The sequence below is a fragment of the Rousettus aegyptiacus genome, unplaced genomic scaffold, assembly GCF_014176215.1.
Source record: "Rousettus aegyptiacus isolate mRouAeg1 unplaced genomic scaffold, mRouAeg1.p scaffold_m13_p_3, whole genome shotgun sequence".
NCBI lineage: Eukaryota > Metazoa > Chordata > Mammalia > Chiroptera > Pteropodidae > Rousettus > Rousettus aegyptiacus.
In genome coordinates, this window is record NW_023416306.1 from 71,262,659 (window position 1) to 71,281,291 (window position 18,633).

Consider the following 18,633-nt stretch of genomic DNA (forward strand, 5'->3'; position numbering starts at 1 on the left):
GGTAATAGTTTAAAACCTTCAAAAGGTAGAAAATATATTCAGATTTTTCTTAACCTTGGTGATATATTTTATGCCTTACTCAAAATAGCAGTTCTGCACTAACTACTGACATCTTTTGGGCAGTAAAAAAACAAACAAAAAACCTCAGTTGATCTTTTAAAAAATAGTTTACACAGTAATTCCTCAAACCTAAAATCTAGTTGTAGCATACAAACCGAAGTCCAGTCCAGTACTTAGTTACGAGGGTATCAAAATATATATCATGATAAACTTTTAAATGAGGCTACTAATAACTGCAAAAAAAGCCTGATTTGTAAATAAATTAAATATAATGATTAAGATTTTTTATTCCAGTATCCTTGCTTATATATCAGCTTCTTTCACATAGTCTTTTGGGAATGAGTCACTTTTGCAAGCAATGCTAATTCTTAAAATCACTAAACAGATTCTCAACCAGATGGTGATGGCAGGGGAAGCAGTTCTTCAGTCTCTCCGAATCCCTACAAGGGAACAGACAGCAGCTAGAGAGCAAAATCAATAACCATGGACAGCACTAACAACAAAATAGATGACAAGATACCCCCATGAGCTCTAAAATAACAAGCAGTTGGGGACAACCCACCAACAGCTACATACTCTGCGTGGCATCAGGGCCTTGCATAAAGGGAGAAGGAAGCGACAGGGCAGCATCTGATGGATCTGAGAACAGGGATCTCAGAATAGCGAAAAAGGTTTTCACTGGAAAACACAATGGGAAAATTGGCAACAGTAGCTGAATCTGGGAAGGTTTTCTGCTCTTCAATGCTGAGTGGGTGCAGCAGGCTTGAGGTAAGATGTCCTGAGGAGATGGAGCAGGCTAGTACTGAAGAACTTACCAAATTGACCTACCAGGGCTCCCAGGTCAGGGCCACAAGGTGAGGAAAAACTGGTGAGTGTCAAAATTAGCAGGACAGGAAGAACAGGGATGAGGAAAAGAGAAGGTCTAGAGCAAGGTAGGGGAGAGGACGAGAGAAATACTATACAAAACCACAGATATGGATCTTTGTGAAGTTAGAAAAATGTCCTAAACTCTGCCTTACTTTAAAAATTCAGGGAAAATAATTTCTACATAAATAAGAAAAAGGGTCAAATCTCATAAAAATTGTTATAAAAGAAAAGGGAATAAGCAACAGAATTTATTCCTACAATGAAAACATGCCAGAAATATTTGCTCACAAAACAGATGAAAATTGCAACTGATTTCAAAATGAGGTAAAAGACTTTAAGAAATGATAACATACAAGAACCAACAACATAAATCAGAATTAAAATAACCTAGAAATGAGTGCCAGAACTCAGGAAAAACTTAGAAATTAAAAACATTATTTCAGAAATGAAGACTAAACTAGAAGAAACATAAGGAATAAATACACTAGATAACACTTTAAGAGAAAGGAGAAAACTTTTAAAAAGTAAAAAGACATGAAAATGAGATAAAAAGGATTTGAGAGAACATGACAAAAATTATGAGGACAGGAAAAGAAGATTGAACATATAAATAACAGGAGTCCCTGAAGAAGAAAGCCAAAGCAAAGGGATAAAACAAGTAACTAAAAACACTAGTACAAGAAAGCTTTTCCAAAATTAAAACTGAGTTGAAACTAGACTTTGAGAATATTGACCCAGAATAACCAACAGTGCTTTGGACTGAATTTGTTCCTTTGCCATACATATGTTGAAGTCCTAAATCCCCAGTCTGATGGTATTTGCAGTTGTACCTTTGGGAGATAATTAGATCATGAGTGTGGAGTCCTAATGAACAGAGTTAGTGCCCTTATAAGAAGAGACAGGAGAGAGATGATTTCTCTCTCCACCATGTGAGGATACAGCAAGAAGGGGGCCGTCTGCAAACCAGGAAAGGGGCCCTAAACGAGAACCTAACCTGGCATCATGTCTCACCCTCTAGACCTGTGAGAAATAAATGTTTAGGCCACCCAATCTATGGTAGTTTATTATAGCAGCCTAAGCTGGCTAAAACAAATACCAAACACAATCTAGTAAAATTACTAGACAATAATGAAAAGAAAAAATCCGTATGGACATCTAGGAGAGAAAAATAAAGAACACATGACACAATACTTCATGCCAGAAGAAAATGAAGATAGGTATTTAAAATATTTAAGAAAAGAAAGTGTGAGCCAAGGATTTTATATTCAGCAAAAATGACTTAAGTATAAGGGCACATTGTATTATCAACAGGAATCAAAAACAGGGAATATTATTCTCATGAGCACTTTCCAAGGGATCTGCTAGAAAATAAGCTTCAGACGACCAAAATGACTTAAAAGACACTGACATAAGGACTAATGCAGATCATTACATTTATATTTACCTGCAAACCAAGAATAAACTAAGTGTAAGAGGGGGAGAGTATATAATTCAATGTCTGCATGTCCTGATACCACAGACATAGTATATCCATTTTCAAAATAGGAAGAAATAGAAGACTATATGCAATCAAACAAAAAATAAAAAAATCCTAATATTTCCAGGAATCATAGTGTAGCAGTATTGGCATTTTTATTGTTTGACTTTTATACAAGATGGGATAAAACTAATGAGTAATTATGGGACGCTATAATTAAATCATTTCCTATATGCTTAAGAACCAGAATTACCATTATGGAGGAAATGGTATACAAATGTGACAGAAAAGAGGTTTAGTAAAATCTTTATATTCTCATAATAAGTATCAATATAAATATGGAAGTATCAACATACACACATTGTCTTTTATCATGATATATAAAAAATATATATGTACATAAATGTATATATACGTAAACATGCATATACACATATAAAATATACACACGTGTATACATTCATGCACATGTGTACACATACACACACATACACAACGCATAATCTGTCCAATGAAAAGGTCCAGAAATAATAACTAAGCAAGTATAGCAATGATCATTCCTAGAGAAAGACTGTGGTCTTGAATCACTGTTTCCCCCTAAAAGAATCCATGACATCTTGGAGAAATGACTAATTCTAGCTCTGGGGCAGAAAATGTATGAGATGATCCTGGAACATTTTGTAATACTAAGTAATAATCAAAAATGACTAGTGTCATGTCAAAGGGTCTCAGGAACCAAAATGCTCATGTCCATAGGCTCCTGCTCTCCGAAGAGCCAATTGAACCGTAATAATGATATTAATTGCAATGGATTGAGATCCATTAAATGTCTTTGAATCAATAAATTCATTCTCTAGAGATGATAGGGAATCAATTTGTACTAAAAGCTGGTAAAGACAGGAATTATGTTCCCTGCCTTTTCTATATGAACTATAATACTGGGTAAATAACAGTAGATATAAGTATCCTTCTACAGAAGCATTCTAATTTGCATATGAAAAAGAAATAAGAGAAGTAGAAAACATCATTTCCTATTTTGGATAAATAGTTATAGGCATTTAAGGATGAACAGCGGCTGCCAAAATAATAGAGAGAGAGACTAGTGACATTTTGTGCCTCCCATAGTTTTGCCAAACACTAACTTTTGTCTTATGAAAGGAATAAACTTGAGTCTGAAATAGCCTCAGATACCACTAATTTGTAGGAAATATAGAGGGCAAAGGAATATGTTCAGCCCATCAACAGTACACAATTAACAAAATGCAAATTGAGGACAATGCTATAGATGGCGCAGTTTCTTTAGCAGATAAATCATAAGAAAATGAAGGGGACAGAAGAGGAATACTACAGATTAAAAGAGACTATACAAAAATATTTTTAAAAATGAGACTAAAGTGTAATATCTAGGGATACACGTTTGTGTGATAAAATCATAAAAATGCAAAAAAGTGATTACTACACAAGTTTGAATTCGTATTTACGGGGGTTGAGGGGCTGTGATTCAGATGGGGTACATGGAGGAGGCCCTGGGAGAGATGACAAAGTTCTCTATCTTGAGCTAACTGGTATTCCCTTTATCTGGGCCCCCACCCACTTCATTTGTGCTTCAATGTAGCTTCTTGATTGAGAGACCTATTTTACAAGCTAATTCAAAAATCTCTTATGGAACTATTTGCACATAACAAATGAGTAAAGTTTTTAGAAAGTATATGTCATTACCTAAAAATTTATCCATTGATTCATACAGCTGCTCTTGATGGACAATGCTCTCATTTGAAAATTTCACTGGTTTTCTTGGTGTGACAGTGCTATTTTTCTTATGACTAGGCAATTTTGAAGATAAACCAATTCTCTCTTTTACAGTTTTTGGTCTATGTCTCTGTTTAGAGAAACTAATGTGGCTAACAGAAAAATCATCATCTGAGGATGAAAATTCATTAATAGTCTGAGAATTACAATCTTCTTCTGTTGGATATAGTTGGTTTGCTTTCTTCATTGTTTTTTTTCTCTTAAACCTCAAAGAACTAGTAGCTCTTTGTGTTCTTACTCTTGACTTGGAGGATATTTCAATGTCATCAGACTCATCACTAATATCACTACTGCCTTTTCTTTTCATAATAGATTTCAAGGTCATGTTCTCAGGATTTAATTGTTTTGAAATTAGTCCATTTCCTCTTACATCGGTCTTTCTATCATCACCATGATTTCTTATTTTTATAGGGTTTTCTGTTTCAGAATCTACAGATCCATCAATGGGTGGCTTAAACCTTATACTATTCTCAGGGAATTTCAGAGTTGTATATTGTGTGGGAAAGATGACATCACTATCTTCTGATTCTGTGACATTCTGTAAAATGCAATGGCGGTCAGCTGTATTTTTAAAATTTTTCTCATAATCAGACTCAGAAGAAACATTCTCTTCTAAAATCTTCTCACTTTTATCAAAAATACATTTTTCATTTGGATTTAGAATTTTAGATAATGTTTGATGTTTTGAAGTACCAAGAGAGTCTTGACGTTTCTGACAACCAACATCTTTGTTTTCTGTTGAAAGGCAGGTGGGCTGTTCATCAGAACTTTTATCTTCAGATGTAATATTTTCATCACTATCTTCAGTTGGTTTACATTTTGTTTCAAGCAATTGTGAGAAACCACACTGGAGTAAGGTGAGCTGTCCAAGAGAACTTGAAGCTTTACTTGAGTCAGATGCTTTGTTTTTAGTAGTCTTTATTCTTGAATTTTCCACTGCTTCATCGTCACTAAAATCACTGCAGAGATCACGTACTTCTTTTGCCAGTGGTTCTACAGGTTGCTCTGGACCTCTGTGTTCTTGACAGTCAGGCTCTCTAGGCTATATAAGAAGCAATGACAGAAATATTTGAAAATGTCAAGATCTATCACATTGGAAAGTAATTAAATTTGGACAGATAATTTGTACAAGTATATCACTTGGTATTTTGTAAAAGTATATGTAATAAACAAATATAAAGAATTTAATATTATAGTCTGGTATACTCTTTTCTCTTTTCAAGTTGAATAACTTTCCAAAATAAGTAAAAATTTAAACTAGAATAGCATGTGACCAAATTATTTATAAGAAAAACAGCTGAGTGGTCAGCTCATAAGAAGCTGGGATCAGTTCTGGACTCAAGAGGGAAAAGTATACAACTATTGCTTACTATAGTCTAGCAGATACATCTAATTATGCTTTAAAAACAAAACAAATTTGTAGGAGTTAGCAAATTAAAGAATTCACAACTGGAAAGTGGTTCTAATTGATTAGAAATAAAAAGAGTAAAAAGGATCTTGACAACCAGAAATAAAGAAAATATTAATATTTTGAAGTAAAATTTGTTACAAGTTTAAATCCAATATTTAAGTTTTTCATATCAGTCAGAGCTAAATATATCCTTCGACTTCCTTAAATTGAAGCTTAATTAGTAAAAGACTTTGGAAAAGTATTGTCTAGCAATATTTTTGCCAACATTTGATATTCATGTATTTCTATAAACTTAGAAAAATATTCACCCCATATTCTAAATTAATAGGCTATCATAAATTTATATAACTCCCTAAAAACCAAACAAGGAAAAACAAGCAAAAATAATAACAAAAAAAGTTTTCTACATATATTCTTTACTTTTAAAAAGGCCCTTTGATGGCAATATAGATTTTGTAGTATGTGAGATGACAAACTACCAAAAAGATTACAAGATTAAGGACTCAAATAAAATATCTACTTGAGTAAGAATGTAATTTGAATGTTTGGATTTAATATTCTTAAATACATTTGGATTGCTATTGTCCAACTTAATTTATTGTTTAGTAAAAAATTATTTAGATTGGATTGGTCACCTAGGCAGTGTATTTAATTTTGGGTTTACAGTTTGGTATAGTTAAAATTCTAGTCTAGATATAAAGGTATGAGTGCTCCTCAATTTGTCCTTATGATATGAAATGTTAAATTAGCCTAAATTATTAATTTTACTGATATCCTCTGACATTGTATACTTGATTTTTTAAAAAGACTTTTTCTTTACAATTAGAAAATAAAGGGGAAAAAAGTAAACTTAAAATTGTGACAGTACATGTTTTCTAGGAGTTCTGGGTTACAGAGTCAAAAATTGCTTACTGTTTCTAGTTTGTGTCCTGGAGGTTCCTTTTCCAACCATGTTGTGGCTGTCATGATCCCTGCTTCCACTTGGCCTTCTCTCTATAAAGAAAATATATAACTGTAAAATATGGAGTAAAAACAACCAGATAAACAATAGCAATGGCATGCTAAAACTTGAGAGTTAAGAAAGGAAAACTGAGTGCAGCTTGCTTAAGCTCTTATTTTCAATTTGCCACTAAAGGAACTCATATATACTTTATATAACATTTAAAAATACTCTTAATTCTTAATTCTTAGGTGGTAGACTGCCACAGTGGAAGTGCGCTGGGCTCATAAAATACTCATTTCTTATCTTAAAGCTTATTTTTTCAGATAGAAAACTAATAATACTTTTCAACCAACTCCATTAAAAGCTCTAGTAGGTGAGGGAGGGTGAAAAAACATATATAGACATACAGTAATGAGTCTATAATAACTATGTCTATATAATCATTATAGTAAGAACATATTTTCTATATTTCGAACACCACAGATAATGTTGAGTATTGGGAACTTGATATTCTAGCCTACATTGCTAGTGTATTTATTGTTCATATTTCTTAAAATGTTTATTGATTTTTTAAGTGTAGTAGACATCGAAATGAAAAGGTCCACCCTAAAATGAAACCAAAAGAAAAAGTCTTAATTATATAACAGGTTTGCTACATCATTTGGGAATGTATCTATGCTTTTAAAGCTTTTGCTATATTATTTCACATTCATATATTATTGCCTAGATTCTAGAATATTAAATTTTACTTCAAAAAGAGATTAATATATTTCTCTTTCTAAGGTTTTATATGTTGATAGAACAGGGCTAAATAATACTACTATCACCAGAGTTACGAATTTGTATATTCATACAAATTTATGAATATACAGCCATTCCAATTGCATGGTTCCATCTAGCTGGTATCCAGGGCACAAGTGAGAATTTCCCCTACAGAACTCTAGAGAATGATAAACAGCTCCTGAATTGTTAAGAGACCTTTTCTTCCAATGCTAGAAACCATTCCTGCAAGGGGGTGGGGAGTCTCCTTCCTAGCACTGCCATTTATCTTTTCAACAGAAACTTAACTGGCTACAACAGATTCAACTGGCAGCATCAGAAAAATCCCTCGTTACTGGAACCCCTTTGTGATAGGTCAATGGCAACTCTAGTTCTCGGTCATCCTTAACTCCTCCTTTTTTCTCATACCCTTGATCTGATCCATCACCACTATCAACCTGGCCCAAACCACCATGATCACACAGATGAATCATGGCATTATCTTCCCACCTCGATTCTTGCTTCTACTCTTTTACTTTTATTTTCTACAGTCTAATTCTTAATATTTAATCCAGATAATATAAATCAGACTATGCCATTCTTCTGTTCAGAACCCCTGAATTGCTTTATGTCTCACTTGAAGTTGAAGTCAAAGTCAAAGTTGCCTGCATGACCTGGCTTCCTGATATCTCTCTGGCCCCATCTCTTACTCTCTTGCTTATCCCACTCTGGCCACTCTGAAATTATGCTGGGCATACTCCTCCTTCAGGGCCTTTGTATTTGTTCCTACGTTTAAACCACATCTTCCTTCCTAGTCTCTTCAAAAGGATCAACTGCAATCTTACAGTGAGCACTTCCTTGGCCACTATTTACAATTGAAATGCTGTTTCCTTGACAGTCTCCTATTTCCCTTCACACTCTCATTTTTTAAAAATTGAGATACAATTTACATATAACACTGTACATGTTTAAGGTGTACAACATGTTGATTTGATACATTTATGTACTGTAATATGATTACTACCTGTGGCTTTAGCTAACACCTCTATCATGTCACACAATTATAATTTCTTTTTTTTTGTGGTGAGAACATTTAAAATCTAGTCCCTTGGCAATGCAGAAGTATATAATCCAGTACTGTTAACTATAATCACTATGCTGTGCATCAGACCTCCAGAACTTTTTCATCTTCTACTTGCTCTATAATAAACTATACGCTTCACTTATTTTTTATTATCTGTCTTTCCCAAATAAAATGTAAATTTCTTATAGGCAGGATTGTTGTTTATTTTATTCATTTCTGTACGCCTAGTTCTATGAACGCTACCTGACATTTAGCGTATACACAATAAACATTTGTGAAATGAACTCTCAATATCTAACTCTAAAAAGAAACCATGATGTAGGTAAGTCAATGAAAAATATAATTAAATTGCTTAGAAACCATCAGATTAAAAATGTTCTATAAATTCAAATTTCTACATCTTAAAACATTTTAAAAGAGATTTTCTGCAGCCTTTAAAAATTAAAAATATATCACAAGAAGTGAAATACTTCTTTTACATTGTGATATATACTTTATATTACATATATGTATATACACACACACATACATACATACATACATACATACATACATACATTGTTTGGCAAAAAGCAGCATGAATCTAACTAACCCCGAATAATTTTAAATTCTGGTTGATAAGAAATGAGCAAATTTAATTCAATAGTTAATAAGAATGCCAATGATGTGCTTAGCAAGAAGGTAAGCACATTTTACCACAAACAAAATAAGACATGTAGGGTCCTGTCATTAATAAAGAAACACTCCTGGATGGGACACAGATATACTGAGGACAACCAGAGAACAAGAGAAATTTCCATTTAATAAGTCGTCATACGGAAATATCTTACCTAACTCTTGTTTAACAAAGGAATGGGTGGCTATTCTCATAAAACAAAAAACTAAACTAATTTGATATATGGCAGAAAACAGGATAAGTAATATAACACTATATATTTTATAGATAATGATTTCAAATTAGAAACATGCATATAGGTTGGCATGTTAGGTGGTACTCTGAGATAAAGGTAAGAGCTGAGGGGGTTCTGGAGGACAAACAAGGTTATCAATTAGAGAAGAGGAGTGGGAAATACAATTCATAAAAAGGAACAGCATATTCAAAAACAAGAAGGGGAAGAAAGGGGGACTTTAAATGGGCCATTCATTTCAGAATCAAAGTTACTACAAAATAAAAGCTTAGCAGTAAACACCAGACATTCTATAACAGTTGTAATATTCACAGGATACTAATAAGATAAACCTTCACGTTAACCATCCATCAGTGATCACCTGCTAAGCTTTAGATTAGATTCTTACTGCTACCGAACTTGCTTGACATATGCTTTCTGATATTACATATTCATTATGTAAATGTTCTCTCCCACCTCCTATCAAGATGGTCTAAGTTCTTTAAGGACAGGGACAAATTGTCCTTTGAACTGTTTTTATTGTACTTACTGAATAAACAAAGTATTTAAGGTTTTACTACAAAGTCCCGAAAGTTAAGGAAAATGTCCTAACTCCAAGACTCAGTTTCCTCATGATGAGAGGATTGAAAAAGGTGATATTCCAGAATTCTATGATAGCCATATCAATACCAGCTAGAAAATAGGTTAATTTCCCTAATAATCTGGTATATTAAAGAATTTAAAATATTTTTTAAAGGATATAAATATACTGTTTGAAGAATAAGAAACATCTGTATGCTGAGGATGAACACAACTGGGAGAGTTTGAAATATTGGTGTGGAATTTTTATTGGGAACAGAAAACAAAAATCTCCATGAGACATGAGAGTGCATCTCAGGGAGTATTTGGTAACTTTTAATCAAAACACATTTTATATTTTTGTTTATTTAGGGAAGTCTCTTTTTTTTTAGTTCCTGACTTCAACAGCTGTTTTCAAAATAATAAACGTTTCTTTGCCAGTCTGAAAATGACTTTGTAGGTCACACTATCTACTACATGTATCCGTATAATGTGTGTACATTATTTATAACTTTTCATGGGAAAATCTTAGTTTAGAGGTACAACAATTCATTTCTTACTTCTGTAAAAGTAGAAATTCTAAATATAAGGCATCTTTATGAAGAAACCCAAAAATTTCTCTGAAAAGGCACCAGCAATTATATTTCAAGTTTCCTGAGGGGGAAAACCATGTTTAAGATATTATTGAAAAGGTCAGAAAACAATTTCACACCTCCAGGATGTCCCTTGTAAGACAAGACCCTTGGGATCTTAGTTTGAAGAGATTATAAACTCCAAAAAGCTCTCCTCGATGCTCTTTTGATCCTTGAACTGCTTCAAAATACCGCTTGGCATTTTCACTTCCAACCACCACACAGTGAAGTTGCTAAAACAGAAAAAACACAAGATATTTTTGAAGTGTTTGCTCCAACAATATGTCAGAATTTCCTGGCATTCCCTGTATATACACAGCTTTAGCTGGAGCAGGCAGAATCTCCTTAGGGAGGAAATTTTATTTTAATTTCCCTAGCAGATGTTGCCATTGTGGTGAAATAATAATAATCTGGCCAATCTTATTGAAAGAAGAGATCATATATGTCCTATTTTATCTGTTTCTTACCAACTCAGTCAAGATCACATCTCTAAGGACTATCCACCTGACATAAAAGTTAAATAACATGGGCATACATGTGGATACACCTTCCTCCTTTCTAGACTCATTGCAATAGGAACTACAAAACTGTCATAAATAATCACTATATTACCAAAGTTAAATTATAACCTGAAGTAATTATATGATAACCATGTTAGTGTCAAACTAACTGTGGCCATGTTTATACTGTCAACTAACAGCAAAAACCCAATCACTGTTTAGAAACATTGCATCTGTGAAACAATTTTGAATACAGAAAGAATACTGACATGGAACACTTAAGGATATATAGCACTTTAGTATCAACATTAATGTGCCTCTTTATTTAACGGCTGTTCTAGTAAATGGAATGTAAATACAATCGGATTAACTCCACATACGCTTTAATTTCTTGGAAGAAACAAAGAATACAAAGAATGGAAAACAACTTCAGTCAGTTGTTGATTAGTAAGGATTAGTAAGAAATGATATGTTATGTGATTATCATTAGAGTTGATTTGCATTGAAATAAATTACTATAGGCAATTATAATTATTCTTAATAGCTGTTATTTACTGAACACTTATTACATGTGTAGCATTTTTACATTCTCTCATTTAATCCCTACACTCCAGTAAGATATTATCTCCCTTTTAGAAATAAAGAAACTAGAGTTTCTCTATTTTATGAATAAAGTTAGTATTTACAGAAATTGAGTGCCTTGTCCACAGCTACCGGTTAGGAAGTGTCATTTCTAGAATTTATACCTGGGTTTAGCCAAATCTAAAATTTATACTTGTAATAATTTTTTACCTCCAGGATGTCCCTCTTAAAACAAGGCTCTTGGGACCTTAGTTTGAAGAAGCTATGGATCGACATACCAACTTAATCAGTTCGATATCAAAGTCTCAGAAACATGGGCTATAGTACTGGGAATATAGACTCATAATATCAAATGACGCACATGATGGCCCAGGTACCTGACTTTACCCTTGCTACTGACTCTAAAGGCAGGCTATATTGTCAGGCTGCAGAACTAATAAACAGAATTACCAAAGTAATTTGTAAGAGCATTACATCTGAATCTTTATAAATTTTCTACCAAAATTTTATCAAAAACCTTATAAAAGGCACATTATTTTTTTCTTGAAATGTCTTCCCAAAATAGTTCAGGTAAAAGTGAAGGCCAGATCATCCACCTGTAGACTAACTATAGAAAATAAATCGCACTAGAATTCAAGAGGGTAGGGGAAACAAAATCAGTAACTGGAAAATGTAGCTTAGCTTTTAGTTTAAGAAAAACTCCTACAAGGCTATAAAATGCTAGTATTTTGTATTTTGTATGATGAAAGGATTGAAAAAGATGATAGTCTTTACAACAATATACAAGATATACAGGAAGGAATGTTCATCATATTAAGGATTTCATAATCCCTTCCTCCATTTTCAAGGCCAGTAGCATGGCATCTTCATAGTATTCTCTCTAACCCTCTGCTTCTGCTGCCACATCTCCTCTTTTCCTCTTTATTTGATCCTCCCACCCCTTCCTTTGTGGTTACACTGGGCCCACCAGATAATCCAGGTGAGTACAGGGGGTTAAGGATGTGGACATCTTTGGAGGACCATTATTCAGTTTATCACAGTAAGGAAGTGTAAAAAGAATGATGGAGTCTTGTCAAAATGACACAGAAGCCACCTTGAAAGGGTTCCCACTAGCCCCAAATGAGAGAATTTGAATATCAAAATAGTGATATTCAATAGGTTGTAATCTGTTACTAAAATAGGATCCTAAGAGTCCACACAGATTAAATAAACAAAAGAAAAGGGAAGAACCCTGCTCTTTTGTCAGAATGCAAACAAATAAAAAAACCCAAGAATAATGGAAATAGAAAAATCACCATCTGATAATTATCACAGTGGGAGCTGATTCAGCTGGGAATCATCAATATATGCTAAGGCTGGTGGGTATTAGTTTGATGAGGGACAAGATATTAGCATAGTCTTAGAGATTTCCTCATAAAATATAGAAGAAAAAAATGGCGACTTAGCAGTGGAGAAAGCTGGCAGACAAAAACCTAACCCATGATCATGGATAACATCACCAATGATGGCGCAGGTCGCCACCATGTGCCTTCTGATCAATGCAATGAGTAGAGTACAGCATTGTCTCTATACTATTCATGCCCAGGCTTCTTGGCTTGAGTCTGGACATGAGGAAACAACAAATGGACTTATTATGTTGAAGGAGAGGCCTTACTCTTTAAAGCCATGAAGATCATTAAAGACAAGGAAATTTTGAATAACTATTCCAAGTTTAAGAAACCTGAAGAGACACAAAGAGAAATATTACCATGATCCTGGTTTGGATCATGAACAAGTAAGGGAAGAGAAGATGCTAGGAAAGTTGGTGAAACTAATATAAAATAAAATAAAATTAAATTAAAAAAAATAAAGATTGCTACCCACGGGGGGAGGATGGCAGACTAATAGCAGGGTTCATCTCCTCCCATGTCCGCATTGGAATTACAACCAAATTATAAAATAATCAATGTGGAGAATCGCCTGAAGTCCAGCTAATCATAACACCTACATCTGATAATATAAAAGAGCCATATCGAAGCCAATCCAGCATAGGCAACACAGGACACCTTTCACATTAGGCCATCTGGCCAAGGCTGAGAGACAAAAGAAATATTCCTGACAAAGACAGGAACACAGAGAGGCTAATAAAACGAAAAAACGAAGAAACATGACACAAATGAAACAACAGGAAAAAACTGCAGAAAGTAAGCTAAATTAAATGGAGGCAAGCAACCTACCAGAGACGGAGTTCAAAATAATGGTTATAAAGATGCTCAATGAACTTAGGGGGAAACTGGATGAGCACAATGAGAATCTTAACAGAGAGACAGTAAGCATTAAAAAGGACACAGACACCATAAAAAAGAACCAGACAGAAATGAGGAATACAATAACTGAAATGAAGAATACAATAGAAGGATTCAACAGTAGATTGAACAAAGCAAAAGATCGAATTCTACTTGAAGGACAAATTGACTGAATATACTCAATCAGAACAAAAAGAAAAAAGAATTTTAAAAAATGAGGATAGTTTAAAAGACTTCTGGGACAACATGAAGTGTAAAAATATAGGGATAATGGGAATACCTGAAGAGAAAGAGAGAGAGCAAGAGATTGAGTCTCTATTTGAAGAAATAATGACGGAAAACTTCCCTAACCTGGCAAAGGAATTAGACATACAAGTTCAGGAAGCACAAAGAGTCCCAAACAAGAGGAATTCAAACAGACCTATGCCAAGACACATCATAATTAAAATGCCAAAGGTCAAAGACAAACAGAGAATCTTAAAAGCATCAAGAGAAAGGAAGCTAGTTTCTTACAAGGGTACCTCCATAAGAATGTCTGCTGACTTTTCAGTGGAAACTTTGCAGGCAAGAAGTGAATGGTAAGAAATAGTCAAAGTTATGAAAAACAAGAATCTACAACCAAGAATATTCTACCTAGCTTAGATTAAAATGGAAGGTGAGATAAAAAGCTTCCCAGACAGGAAATAGCTTAAGGAATTCATCACCAACAAGCCATCATAACAAGAAATGTTAAAGGGCTTCTGTAGAAAGAGAAAGGGTAAAAAAGAAAATAGAAAAAACAAATATGAATAATAAAATGGCAGTAACAAGGTACCTAACAATAATCACTTTAAATGTAAACAGATTAAATGCTCTAATCAAAAGACATAGGCTAACCGAATGAATACGAAAACAAGCTTCATGCATATGCTATCTACAAGAGACCCACCTCAGATGAAACGACACAAACTGAAAGTAAAGGGATGGAAAAAGATATTTCACACAAATGAAAATGGAAAAAAAAAAGCGGGGTAGCAATACTTATAACTGATAAAACAAACTTTAAAACAAAGGCTATATAATGAGACAAAAAGGGCATCACATAATGATTAAGGGATCAATAAATTGAGAAAACATAACCCCAGTAAATATATATGCACCAACACACATAAAGCAATTATTGACTGACATAATAGGAGAGATCAGTAGTAATACACTCATAGTAGGAGACTTTAATACCCCGTTGACACCAATGGACAGATTTTCCAGGCAAAGAATCAACTAGGAAACAATGGGCCTAAAAGACACAAGAACAGATGGACTTAATAGATATTTTCAGAGCATTTTCCCCCAAAGCAGCAAAATATACATTCTTCTAAATTGCACATGGCACACGTTATGACACAAATCAAGTCTTAATAAATTTGAGAAGACTGAAATCATATCAACTGTCTTCTCTGATCACAATGGTATGATACTAGGTATCAATCACAAGAAAATACTGGAAAATACACAAACACATGGAGGCTAAATAACATGCTACTAAACAATGAATGGGTTATTAATAAGAACGAGGAAGAACTCAAAAGATACCTAGGACAAATGAAAATGAAAATACAACAACTCAAAGTCTATGGGGCACAGCAAAACCAGTCCTAAGAGGGAAATTCATAGCAATACACTCCTACCTCAAGAAACAAGAAAAAGCTCAACTAAATAATGTAACTTTACAATTAAAAGAACTAGAAAAAGAACAGCAAACAAAGCCTAAAGTGAATAGAAGGAAAAAAAGATCAGAACGGAAATAAATGAAATAGAGTCTAGAAAACCAATACGAAAGATTAATGAAACCAAGAGCTGGTTTGTTGAAAGGATAAACAAAATTGACAGACCCTTAGCCAGACTCATCAAGGAAAAAAGAGAGAAGACTCAAATATATAAAATCAGAAATAAAAGAGGAGAAATAACCATGGACTCCACAGAAATACAATGGATCATAAGAAAATACTACAAGTAATTATATGCCAACAAATGGGACAATCTTGAAGAAATGGATACATTCCTAGAAGCATACGATCTCCCCAGATTGAGTCAAGAAGAAACAAAAAATCTGAACCCACCGATTCCCACCAATGAAATTGAGTCCGTAATCAAAAACTTCCCAAAAAACAAAAGTCCTGGACCAGATGGCTTCATAGGCAAATTTTACCAAACATTCAAAGAAGAATTATCACCTATTCTTCTCAAATTATTCCAAAAAGTTCAAGAAGAGGGAAGGCTCTCTAACTCCTTTTATGAGGCCACCATTACCTTGATTCCAAAACCAGGCAAAGACATTACGAGAAAAGAAAACTATTGGCCGGTATCTCTTATGAACATAGATGCAAAAATCCTCAACAAAATATTAGCAAACTGAATTCAGCAATACATTAAAACTATCATACACCATGATCAAGTTGGATTTACTCCTGGGATGCAAGGTTGGTTCAATATCCACAAATCAATTTATGTGATACACCACATTAACAAATCTAAAGATAAAAACCAAATGATCATATCGATGGATTCAGAAAAAGTGTTTGACAAAATCCAGCATCCATTTATGATAAAAACTCTCAGCAGAGTGGGCCATATATGACAAACCTACAGCTAACATCTTACCCAATGGGGAAAGGCTAACAGCATTTTCCTTAAGATCAGGAAAAAGGTAAGGATGCCCACTTTCACCGCTCCTCTTCAGCACTGTATTGGAAGTCTTAGCCACAGAAAGAAGACAAAAAAGAGAAATGAAAGGCATCTGAATTGGAAAGGAAGAAGTAAAAGTCTTGTTGTTTGCTGATGACATGATATTACATATAGAGAACCCTAAAGATTACACCAAAAAACTGTTAGAACTGATCAATGGATTCAGTAAAGTAGCAGGTTACAAAATAAATATTCAGAAGTCAGTGGCATTTTTATACATCAATGATGAAGTTTCAGAAAGGGAAATTAAGAAAACAATCCCATTTACGATTGCATCAAAAACAATAAAATACCTGGGAATCAAATTAACCCAGAAGGTAGAAGACCTGTTTTTAGAAAATTATAAATCATTGAAAAAAGAAATTGAAGAAGATACAAATAAATGGAAGCATATACCGTGTTCATGGGTAGGAAGAATCAACGTCGTTAAAATGGCCCTACCCAAAGCAATTTATAGATTCAATGCAATCCCTTTCAAAATACCAATGGCATTTTTCAGAGAGCTAAAACAAATAATCCTAAAATTTATATGGAGCTATAAAAAAACCCAAATAGCTACAGCAATCTTGAGAAAGAAGAACAAAGTTGGAGGTATCACATTACCTAATATCAAACTATACTACAAGGCTACAGTGATCAAAACAGCACGGTATTGGCATAAAAACAGATACACTGATAAATGGAACAAAATAGAGACCCCAGAAATAAATCCATGCCTATACGCTCACTTAATATATGACAAAGGAGGTAAGAATATACAATGGGGTAAAGACAGTCTCTTCAATAAATGGTGTTGGGAAAATTGGACAGATACATGTACCAAAAAAAAAGAAAAGAAAAAAGAAAAAAAAAGAAGCTGGACCTCCTTCTTACACTGTATACAAGAATAGACTTAAAGTAGATTAAAGATTTAAATGTAAGACCCGAAACTATAAAACTTCTAGAAGAAAACATAGGCAGTAAACTCTAATATTACTAACAGGAATTTTTTTCAGCTATACCTCCTGCGGCAAGGGAAACAAAAGAAAAAATAAACAAATGGAAGTACATCAAACTAAAAAGTTTTTGTACGACAAAGGAAACCATCAACAAAACAAAAGACAACTGGCTATTGGGGAGAAAATATTCACTAAGGATACATCTGATGAGTGGTTAATATCTAAAAATATATAAAGAACTTATATACAACTCAACAACAAAAAAACAAATGATCCAATTAAAAAATGGGCAGAATACCTGAACAGATACTTCTCCAAAGAGGAAACACAGATGGCTAACAGACATATGAAAAGTTGCTCAAGGTCGCTAACCATCAGAGAAATGCAAATTAAAATCACAATCAGATATCACCTCATGCCTGTCAGAATGGCTATAATTAATAAATCAAAAACAAGTGTTGGTGAGGATGCGGAGAAAAGGGAACCCTCATACATTATTGGTGGGATTGCAAACTGGTATAGCCGCTATGGAAAGCAGTATGAAAGTTTCTCAAAAAATTAAAAATGAATATAACTTGACCCAGCAATTGCACTTCTGGGTATTTACCCAAAGAAAACCAAAACAATAATTCAGAAACATCTATGCATGCCAAAATTCATGACAGCACAATTTACAATAGCCATGATATGAAAGCAACCTAAATGCCCATCAACAGATGATTGGATAAAAAAATTATGGTTCATATATACAATGGAATATTACTCAGCCATTAAAAAAATGAAGTTCTACCATTTGCAATGACATGGATGGACCCAGGAGTTACTATGCTGAGTGAAATAAGTCAGACAGAGAAAGATAAATACCATATGATTTCACTTATACATGGAATCAAAGGAACAAAAAGAGCAAACTAATCAAAAACAGACTCACAGTGGACAATGGACAGAGGGGTTGGGAGGCTGGGAGAACGGGGTGAAGGGTTAAAAACGTACAAATTAATAGTTGATAGTTGGTCACAGGGATGGGGAGCATGGCAGAGGGAATGCAGTTAGCATTAATATAATGGCTAGTTGGAAGGCCAAGGGAGGGAGGGAG

The 18,633-nt window shown here is 33.9% G+C and overlaps 1 protein-coding gene across 4 annotated transcripts in view; it reads right to left on the bottom strand.

The window, feature by feature from the left end:
- The window catches only part of ERCC6L2 (ERCC excision repair 6 like 2), a 148,745-nt gene that overhangs the window by 27,827 nt on the left and 102,285 nt on the right, over positions 1 to 18,633 (bottom strand). For all 4 annotated transcript variants that reach the window (XM_016159471.2, XM_016159470.2, XM_016159472.2 and 1 more), the window contains 3 exons: positions 10,589 to 10,741; positions 6,537 to 6,617; positions 4,124 to 5,255 (listed from right to left, as the gene is read on the bottom strand). In XM_016159471.2, the coding sequence (XP_016014957.2) occupies positions 4,124 to 5,255; positions 6,537 to 6,617; positions 10,589 to 10,741 (1,366 nt within the window). The remainder of the gene's footprint in view (positions 1 to 4,123; positions 5,256 to 6,536; positions 6,618 to 10,588; positions 10,742 to 18,633) is intronic.